Source organism: Vigna radiata, unplaced genomic scaffold, assembly GCF_000741045.1.
Source record: "Vigna radiata var. radiata cultivar VC1973A unplaced genomic scaffold, Vradiata_ver6 scaffold_154, whole genome shotgun sequence".
Classification (NCBI taxonomy): domain Eukaryota; kingdom Viridiplantae; phylum Streptophyta; class Magnoliopsida; order Fabales; family Fabaceae; genus Vigna; species Vigna radiata.
In genome coordinates, this window is record NW_014542916.1 from 301,171 (window position 1) to 312,431 (window position 11,261).

The 11,261-nt window shown below is 30.1% G+C and overlaps 1 protein-coding gene across 1 annotated transcript; it reads right to left on the bottom strand.

Annotated features, from left to right (window-relative positions):
• Window positions 1-802: 802 nt before the first annotated feature.
• Window positions 803-4,947, bottom strand: LOC106752541 (DNA-directed RNA polymerase V subunit 5A). Its single transcript, XM_014634242.2, has 4 exons — window positions 4,603-4,947; window positions 3,863-4,039; window positions 2,082-2,195; window positions 803-1,106 (listed from the first exon to the last, which is right to left on the bottom strand). Exons 1-4 carry the CDS (start codon window positions 4,897-4,899, stop codon window positions 981-983), a joined length of 714 nt encoding a protein of 237 aa, XP_014489728.1. The 5' UTR covers window positions 4,900-4,947; the 3' UTR covers window positions 803-980.
• Between the last annotated feature and the right edge of the window lie 6,314 nt (window positions 4,948-11,261).

Below are 11,261 nucleotides of genomic sequence, written 5' to 3' on the forward strand. Positions count from 1 at the left end.
AGCCCCTTAATAAACCTTGTCTATTAATAAATTAGTTTCACCACAGTTTATCTTAATAATTTTTAATTTATTTTCTTAAGCCACTTTAAGTAATTTATGAAAATAAGCTAAAATGCTACCTTTTATTTTCTATTACTTTTGTTGTTGTTAATTTATTTAAGATTTCTTTTTACCTCAGATAATTAAAGGTCATTTTATTTTATAACTTATCATCTAATTTCATCAAACACTTTCAATTTTATAAGTTACTTTACAAGATCAATGTGTTTTTGACTGAACTTATACGTTTGTAAGCTTTTCACCTACTTCATAAGGAGTTTTTAGTATAAGCAAATTTATTAGAGACAAAAAAAAAGGCAAGCATCAGAATTGCATACAACAACAGTACCATGTTTGGCTTAACTGCAGCTGAGAATGCTACTTAAACATATGTTCTTCATAAATAATACACAGCCAGCTGATATGGATATATAAAGCTGCTAAGTGAGGCATGGTTAACAACAAAATAAAGTGTAAGTATAGTGTGTTCATTTCTTCACTTAGAGGTTATAACCCTTTTCAATGAAAAATTCTTTAGTTTTTCTACATCTTGTACGATTTTGTATCAGAAGTTGAGTGAGTGAGTGGCATCGTGTGCAATGGAGTGAGGCATCTGTGTGCCCGAGTGTGTGGAGATCATAAAGAGATTAACAAGGATACGGTCAACAAAACATCATCCTAAAAGATGAGATCAGAAATGTCATTTGCAAAAACACCATTTCACAAAAATGTAAATAAATAAAATAAACGTTTGTGAATGAAGTTGCTGAATGCAGGTTGTTCTTCAAGAAGTTAAGAGAGAAATTTCACCACCAAATTTACAGAGTACAGATTCAGAGCGTTAGGATTGATCAACTTATGCAATCATAACCTTAAGCATGATACAACAGTTAAATACTACGAATTCAACCTGCAAAAATACAAAAGAGGACAAGAAACTATCACCACACACATCGATATGTGACATGCATCTGGGTGATTTCACCACTATAGGTAACTTTAACTACTTGGCCCCTCTCAAGTCCATAATATCGTGCAATTGCATCAGTCTTTAGCATGCGGGGAAGCTGAAAACACCAAAACTTAATATAAGAGTGCTTGTCTTGGAATATGAAATTTAACATTCATGCAAAAGTTATACTATGATATGTTCTCAACTATTATTATCACACAATTTCGTCTATCGATAGCACATGGAGAAGCTAAGAACAAGAAAGCTTAACATATATGTTCGACTATGAAAATAACACAGAATTTAAGATCCATAGAATAGAATACAATTTGTATATGTTTAATAGAAGAATGAATACAAATATCAGTATTCCATATGGCTAAGCACATTTAATCAGAACAAACATGTTTCCATCATTTCAAGAATAAAACTTATATACTAATTTCTCACCATTGGTTCATTAAATTCATTTTATTTCTTTTTATCATGTACTTTGGCAACAGACTTCTTCAGATCTTTTGACTCTATATGCAGAAGTCAGACACACATCAGCCCTGTTTAAAATGTTCTTGCTGTATCATACAGAACTTGCGGGGATATATTAGATAAGTCCTTAAAGATTGAGCAGATCTTAGCACAACACTCTTTCTAAATGCAGTGGAGTTTACAACTCAAGGTCATGCATTGGTTTTCACAATTACCGTGACGGAAAGTGTATATGTTTATCTATATTTGTATTTACTACAACATGATTAAGTACAACACTATAGCAGGCCACTACTTGAGAAACCACAGCAAAGTAGCACATATCTAGGCAACAATTGAGTCAATTATCAAAGTGTAAAAGTTTAGTTAAATATTTCAATGTGAAACCAATGCGATCTCCAACAGAAATTGGTTTCATTGGGTAAAGTCAAAATGCAACTTCGTTTTATCTACACATGACTGAATCTAAACTGCACAAGTTCACTGAAGATGCACCATAGAAAAATTAATAACTTAAATAGAAGGGTCCATATCCAGGGCATAGACAATTCAGAAAGACGAGGTTCGTGTCTGAGACAGGCTTTTCCAAATTGCATTAACTGACCTGCTTTTCTTCTATATTGAACTTCTTCAGGAGATTTTTCTTCTGCCTATCAGTCAGCACTTGATGCTTTGGCTTCAACACATGCTTTGTAATATTAACAAGCAAATCTGTGATCTGAACAGCAAGGAAAAAAGATTTACACGGGTTTTTGGGCAATAAACGAAGTTTTTGTCAGCATAGATAAGAAAATCAGTCAATAAGTTTCATATTAGAGGAAAATGAAATAATAGAGACATCTTTCATGTTATAGGTATTATTAAAAAAACAACTTAGTTGTAACAAGGGCAAGTGCTTGGTGGATCACAACTGAAGCAAATATGGGTACAAAGTGAAGCCATTCAGGATGAGATGCCATAGGTAGTCAAAATTTGCAAGCATCACAAAGGTAGACAAACTCCCAGTTTATGCATGACAGAATATCAGATATACTTGAAGATTGAATAAACAGGGACTTCAGTACATATATATTCATGCTTGACACACATGTGTTAAATGATCATAACAGTTTAAATAGCACAGTTTTCTATCACATGAAGAAATTTGTAAATTGAGAAGATTGTCTCGCTATATATGCCATGTATTGATTGGACCTCTCCTACTAATGAACTAAGAAATAGAATCCTGAAGTTTCCAAGCTTCTAATCTGTCTTCAATTAGCCAAGTAATTATAACCTGTTCTCCAACATACTAACCACTTTTAAAACAATTTCTGACTTCAAAGTGTACAAGGAATTATTTTCACTTTCTTCATCTTTCACTTCCACAAAGGAACAATTTCCTGCTGAACCTTATTCTTTACCACTTACATTGTACTGGCCATTTTTAAGTTGCATCTTCATGAAACTATAGACGTGTACTCCAATACAGTATGAACATAGAAATGCAGAAAACGGTGAGTGACAAAATTATGACAACATATGAAGTTAGTAAAAAATCATCACGTAGAGCACAATTTTTAATTATGAGATAGAATCAATCATTTGAAAGTTAGTGTCGGTAAATAAATACTATCATTTATCTATTTATTATTGTACACAGTATTTCTACTTATGTTCGTGTAAAATTCATAAAAGTAAAAAAATGTAGTTGAGAGTGTTCAGCTTTCAGAGTGTCCGAGTTAGATTGATAGCAAAAGCATGTGTGAGTTATGATCTGAGAGAAAGCCATGGATTTTGGTTAAGGAAAAAGCTCTTGCTTTCAATAAATCAACACTTAGTTTCTAAACTGATAGAAATCAAGAGGAAGGAGTGAAAAAGGGGAGAGAATCAAAGAAACCTCCTGCCGTGAAACCATTAACTGAATGACTTACTGAAATTTGATGGTTCAGCCACACTTAACAGTTAGGAGGACTTATGCACAAAACTCAATATCCTATCAACTTAACAGCTAGAAGGTTGTTTTGAAAGAGGGTCACAGCCAGAGTCTTGGCAGCAAAGTTAAGGTTTTAGGGGTGTTCACAATCCAATCCCAGCCACAAATTATAATTTTGCTAAGGTGGCTGCAATTTAAAACCTTGTCCAAAGCAGTTAAACTGATAGCTGAGCATAACTGAAGTGAATACTAGTATTACTCAAACACCACGGAACATCTGACATAGGTTTGTTCAACATGGTAACCACAACTATTTTAAGTGCACAGAGGTCAATAATGAAAACCGTGTCAACCAATCCTGCTAGAAATACAACATGCAGTTTTATATTATCCACCTAAAGATAGAACAAATAAAACGCAAACCAATCTGTAGAACATTTATGAAAGATATTTGAGATAGAATCACAAACCTGGAAAATTTCAACCTTGAAGGAAAAAAGTTCAACGGCTTTCAAGGCCTGGCTAGTAACATGACTCTCCACTATCAATATAAGACCACTCAAAGTGTCTCTATTAACAATCTGTCCCGCAATGTTCCGAATGGCAGTAACTTTCACAGAACCCGGTCCGCAGAAAATTACTAAAATCTGCAATCATCCAGAAACTGATTTTACTACAAATGCAAATTCTCAGTCATTTTCAGGTGATCGGTCCCTAAACTTCCTTTTGACAGAGAGATAGAAAGATAACTTTTTCTCTGAATACGTCATACATAATTTAAGTAGTAAAAAACACCAAGACAAATTCAATTTACAAAAAAAAAAAAAAAATTGGTAGTAAACATGTAATCACTTTCAGACTTAAACCTCAGGACAGAAATAACTTCACTAAATCAATAAGACCAACTTAACAAAATGAATTTCATCCAAAATAAATTTTGCTTCAAAGTCTCAAAAGTCCGGTCAGACAGGGTAAATCAAATGTGTCATGCAGATGAAAAAAAAAAAAAGTGATCGAAAACAAAAAAACCCAGGAAATATGACCATTCAGTAAACATAAGTAGATTCTTTACACCTGTAAAGTAGTAAAAAACACACTGCCAGTATATAAAAATTGAATTTTTCCGTAGATTTCAGGGAAAGACATTGAAATTGAGGGAGAAAGATAAGAGGGGCTGCGTTGGGCGGAGAAGAGATGAAGAAAAGGATACCCTTTTGGAAGGGTTGGTGGCGTGATTGAGGGAGAGGCGGAGACGGTCAGGGTCGGGGGAATGACCATGCATGTGGCGGAATTGGGAGAGAGAAAGGTCGATTTCGCTGGAGGGAATGGAGTAGCCTCTGTCTCTGAGCATTTCCAAAGTGGTTCTGCGAGACAAGTAGTATCTGTGACTTTCAACGCTGCCATCATCGATGAACTTACTCAAACACCCTTTCACTTGTTCTGCTTCTTCTTGTTCTTCTCCTTCTCCTCCCACTCTCGCCAATTCGAACCCGTTCTCAGCTGCCATCTCTCTCTCACTGTGAATCACAGCCACTTCTGTTCAAATTTTTCTTTTTATTTCACTGCTGATTGCGAGCATTAAATTAAAACTGACATATTCATTTTCATATTTCGATTTTTTGATGAATTTATTTAATAGATGATGAAAATATGAAAATTTATAAAAAAAAAAAATTATACCAGTACCAGTATAACTTTTAAATGTACAGAGTACTTGTAGAAAGTCCATATATTATGTATTCATTTTTATTTAATCTCGGAGAAGATCCAATACAACATTTTTCTCTTAAATAAATTGTCATAAATTATTCAATCACAATTTCAATATAAAAAATTTTTAATTTTTCTTGTTGTATTGATGTGAAATTTTAGTGTTTGTATATTTTAAAAACATACATATTATAAATGCAATATTTCTGTCAATAAACTTTAATGGTTACAATAGTAATAATAATAAGTAATACTATTATATTCCTTTTTTTAATATAACGTGGTTAGGTCATAGATAAATTTATATAAAAAAAGTGAGTATGTCAATCCACTGAATTGAACAATTTATGAGAATAATTGTATAATTAATTAAATAAGAATGTTATCATATTAATATGTAATATATATATATATATATATGGGGTTTGCTAACTTGCGTACGCCTGTTTTTCAATTGGTACATTTTAGCAATGTGTACCGGGTTTCAGTAGACAAAAATACCCTTATATCATGAATTCTAAGTTTTAAGGTTAAGGGTATTTTAATAATATTCATTCTCAAAATTAAAAAAATAAAAAAAGAAACAGGCAAACCCTTACCCACCTCTATCATTCCTCTCAACTCTTTCTCTTTCATCTCTTTCACTTCAACCTTTTCTTTTATCTGTCATTCTTACTCTAGCTCCAATTGAAAAAAAATCAGAAATACTTGTCTTATTTTAATAATTTTCATTCTCAAAACTAAAAAAAGAAACCTCAAACCCTTACCCACCTCCTTCATCTCTCTCAATCCTTTCTCTTTCATCTCTCTCACTCAAACATTTTCTCTGTCATCTCTGCACTAGCCCCAACTAAAAAAACACTCATTATTAAATAAAATGGTTAGAGAAAAAAATACTTACATAAATAAAAAAATTAAAGCACCTAATTTTTTCTTTATATAATTTTAAATAAAATTTCAAGATTTAGAATTTTTATTGTTTGATTTTATCGTTGAGAAATTTATTGTATTTTGATTTGTTTTTTCTTTAGTAAAGGAAAACAAGTTAATGAATTTCTACCAAAAAAATTTAAATGGTCAGGGAGAAATGTTATGTAGTAGTCTTAGAATGTAAAGGAAGGATGCTCATAAGTCTTGGTGTAAACTTTTTTCGGAAGGTGAATATGTCAATGACTCAACTCTTTACAAAAGTAAATTGTTTAATAATGAGTGTTTTTTTAGTTGGGACTAGTGCAGAGATAACAGAGAAAATGTTTGAGTGAGAGAGATGAAAGAGAAAGGGTTGAGAGGAATGAAAGAGGTGAGTAAGGGTTTGAGGTTTCTTTTTTTAATTTTGAGAATGAAAAATATTAAAATAAGGCAAATATTTCTGATTTTTATTCAATTAAGCCTAAAATAAGGATGAGAGAGAAAAGAAAAAGGTTGGAGTGAAAGAGATGAAAGAGAAAGGGTTGAGAGGAATGAGAGAGGTGAGTACGATTTTGGCGGTTTCTTTTTTTATTTTATTAATTTTGAGAATGAAAATTATTAAAATACCCTTAACCTTAAAACTTAGAATTCATGATATATAAGGATATTTTTGTCTACTGAAACCCGGTACATATTGTTAAAATGTACCAACTGAAAAACAGGCGTACGCAAGTTAGGAAACCCCTGTATATATATATATATTAGATACAATACTAGGATATCCAAAAATGAAAATATCTTGAAGTTGTTAATACTTTATAAAGGACCTGCGAAAGAAAGATAAATTTCTAAGAAGTTATTTATCAATAATATTCACAAGTATTAATTAATTGATTTAATGATCAAGATATTCTGTAAGTACGTGAAGTAGTTGAAAATGGTAAAAAAATTATATTGGACGTGTCATTCCGTGAAAGATGATAAATGGAAATTATAAGATTGTATAAGTTTTAGCAAAAGCCAAGATAAATGGTATAATTACTTTAGATTTTATCTATATATGGAAAAACAATTTTGTACTGGTACCCTTAAAATGGTCAAATAAAATTATGATTTATTTTACAAGTTTTTGACCTATCTTTACAATGATTTTTTTTTTCATTCATATATATTATTTATTTTCTATTTGGATTTACATTTTCAAAGGACTAGAGTTTTTATTTCAAAAACTCCTAAAATTTGTTTACATAAATTGATATGCTAAATTGAAAGTTATTGAATTAAATTTTTTACTGTGAGAATCATTTGGATTTTAACATAAAGTTTGTAGACAATCTACTTCTTCTGAGATTGGATCCAAGTGAAAGATTTATGATGAAAAATAAAAATGTCATTGTTGATATAGCAAAGAAAAGAGATTAAATGGAAAAGAAATAATGTTTTAGCTCTTTATGTGACCTAGTTCAACTATAGTTTTGTATGAGATTACAAGAAAAGAAATCAGTGATGCAAATTTTTCTAAATTTCACATCGGATAAAGATATTTAGACAACATTTTTTTGACAATATTTGAACATTGATTACGTGTCAATCTGTGATTGGTCAAAAATTACTCCACAATCAATAATAATAATCATAAATATTATTGTGGAGTAATTTTTATCGATGACAGATTGACACGTAATCAATGTTCAAATCTTATCAAAAAATGTTGTCTAAATATCGTTATCTTTTTACATCTAAGGTTACTAAGAAAACTAAAGAACAAAATTGAAAGAGTGTTAAAACTCATATTTATTGAGATGATCATGTATTTTGAATGAGGTTCAGCATAGTTAAAATTATATATAATGAAAATATATATATAATTTTAAAGATTTGAATGTAGTTAGTTGATATGTTAATCATTGAGAGTCAAATGTTAAGTTTCTAATATGGATATTATGGATATAATATTGTTATATATATATATATATATATATATATATATATATATATATATATATATATATATATATTAAACATTATGGAAGCATGATTATATAATTAAATGAATGGTTTGTTTCTAAGATAATGTGTAATATATAGTCTTTTAAATATAAATTCATTAACTTTTCTTTTAAAAGAAAAGAAATGAATAGACTAATACATTGTGCACACGTGTGCAACTCATAAAATATAATTATTTTATAAGTAGACAATAATATTACACATAAAATATACAGAGTAAACTAGGATTGATTTAAATTTTATAAATTTTAAATAAAAAGAAAATATATAAAAAATCTATTTAATATTTATATAATTTTTACAAGTCATGAAATTTACATTTAAAAATAAGGTTTTAATAGTCAAATCATATACAAATAATCACATATACGATCTTTGAAAGACTAGTGTATTGACTAATACCTCAGGTTCTATATGTGTCATTGCTCAATTGTTTATGTCTTTCACAAGCTATAGTTATAAAGTGTATAGGGTTACGTCCTTCTCCACTAAGCATGATAAAATAAATTGTATACTTCATAAGTCTGACTACTATCGACACTCTATATATGAACCTCTCTCGACTATCAGAACTAGTTGTTTTTATTTACATTATTTCAATAACTATTAGTCAGAATAATCTCATTTTAGTTAATATTTCCACATAAGGAATCACTACTTATTAATCCCATTCAATTCATATCACACTAAAACAAAATAATACAACTATTTTTTCATTTCGCATCATTCATATTAAACTAAAATATGTCATTACATCAATGCACATATATCATTCTTTTATACAAAAATCTTTGAACAAACTCTTCACAATTCAAACACATTTCAAAAAACAAGAAATTTAACAGATTCGCTTAACGAGTCTAGACTCACTTAACGAGTAACCTTTGGAAAGATACTCGCACAAGGACTAAATGACTTGTCCAACAGTCAAGCATCCCTTGCCTCTCAACCAAAACCAAATCTAACACTTGCTCAACGACCTACGGTTTCACTCAACGAGAAAATAATGAGACTAAATTTTTTAAAAAAATTGCCCAAGAAACCTGAAATGCCAAGCTTTCTTAATTGTAAATTATGCATTCTCATTCATCGAGCCATCTACTCATCCAAGTTCGTGCCTGCTGGCAGTGTACCATGGCCCATTTGTCAAGGTTTTCACTCAATTCCAATTGAAACATGCATAATTTTACTTATCAAATAGCTTTAGACAAATAAAATCATATATCACAGAATCATTTCACAAAGATCAGCAGGGCATACAACTCAACTCACATATCAAATCATCAATTCCAATAAGGCAATGCATACATGAAATTTATCATTCTAAACATATTTCAAATCCAATTCATTACAATTCAAGATCACAAAATTCACAATTCATTAGTACAATTAAATTTTAAAATAAACTTTCCTTGTTGTAGAAAGCCTTATTATTTTCTTATAGATGATCCTAAGCTTTATATTTCACAAATGTTTTAAAAACATTATAAAAAGAGATTAGGTTAATGATCCAAGCACATCCTTAGAATCAAAACAGAGCAAGATTCCTAAAGAATGTCCTAAGATCACATGCAAGACCGAGAATACTACATGCTTATAGATCAAACCTTTACTCAAAAATAGGACATAAATTGAATTTACTTTATTTGATAAATTGATCGGTTAGACGTATTACCCTTGATGCCAAAAGCACTAAGGTATGCTCTGATCTTGAAAGAGATTAAAGATGGGGTTTGAAATGTAGAGAGAAGATAAAAAAAGTAATAATGGAAAGGGTTCTAAAGAGACAAAGTCTTTTATAAAATGAATTTATTTCTATTAGAATACTAATTATAGATAACCTCATTTTATAAAACATATTTTTTAGTCTTAACCATTTTCTAGGTTCTTACATATTGTAGAAAACGCGCACCATAATGATTAGAGTGTAAGACAAAACTAAGATTGGGATGAATTGGTTTAAGTTAAAAATCGTTTTACTTTGAATAGATTTTTGCTTTTAAAAATTTATGTGATAAAACTGAAACTCTTGTGGTTCAAAAGCAAATAAGTAAAGTAGATTAGGGAGAAGAAGAACTACACATGTAATTTTTATACTAGTTTGAATCAAAAGATTCTACATCCACTAAATGTAAAAGCACTTTACAAAATGATAACACGAATAAGATTAGAAAACACCTTTTTTAACATATAATAAATGACCAACACCTTCCTTTGACACATAAAAGAATGAACAACTTGATTTTGCTTGGTAGAAAAACACCTCCAACTTAGACACACTAAGTAATAGCTTTCCCTTCTTTAAACATCGAAACCACAAACTTTCTTAAACACTCAAAGTATTTTAGACAATTCTATGTACTCTCTGCAAAATTTTAAGTTGTTTTTTTATGAAATATGAAACACAATATTTATAACCCAAGGTTCGAACTAGGTTAGAAGCTGAACAGACAGCTCCCAACTGTTAGTGCAACTGTTAGTGATAATCGATAATCCCAAGTGATAGTCGATGATCTCAAGTGATAATCGATTATCTTAGGTTAAAATAGTTTCATTTTGGGGATAATCGATTATCCCAAGTGATAATCGATTATCTGTAAACCTTGGTAATTCATGCTTTCGGTGATAATGAATTATCCTAAGTGATAATCGATTATTGCTGAATCAAAGTATTTTCTTAGTTTTATTGTGATAATCGATTATCCTAAGTGATAATTGATTATTACCGTAAGAATTCTATAAGTAGATATAAGACTTCTTTAAGTTATAATTGAAAATCTAAAGCTATTACAATGAAATCTACAACAAAAAGCTTTAACATAAATTCTTCTAGTCATGTAATTTGTTCTTCAAGTCTTTGAGTACATCATCATCAAAGTCTTTTCAGGCTTCAATCCATCTTATTGGTAACAATATTTATATTGAGAATTTATAATTGATGAATCATTTAAGATTAATAGATGTTACTAAACATAAATGAGAAATGAATTTGTGTTTTTGTTTTATTATGAAAGATCATTGGTGTGCAATTATAATTGAATCCAAATACCAAGAAGTTATCCTCTATATACCAAAACACTTGTGTAAACCATCAACTTCTTCATAATCAAAAGTTTCTTCTTGAGCCAGATGAGCTTGTGATAGCCTTTTTAGTATGCTTTTGGCACTTTCTCCATCCCAACGGTCCTATGCAAAGTGACTAAACCTTTGACAGTTGTAACACTTGACTTTCTTCTTGTC

Bases quoted from the DNA above. Each gene is read 5' to 3' on its own strand.
- LOC106752541 (XM_014634242.2), bottom strand. From the start codon at position 4,899: ATGGCAGCTGAGAACGGGTTCGAATTGGCGAGAGTGGGAGGAGAAGGA. The intron at 4,040-4,602 runs GTATCCTTTTCT...GGATGATTGCAG, and splicing joins CCACCAACCCTTCCAAAAGG to ATTTTAGTAATTTTCTGCGG. The intron at 1,107-2,081 runs GTCAGTTAATGC...TGGTGTTTTCAG, and splicing joins TCAATATAGAAGAAAAGCAG to CTTCCCCGCATGCTAAAGAC.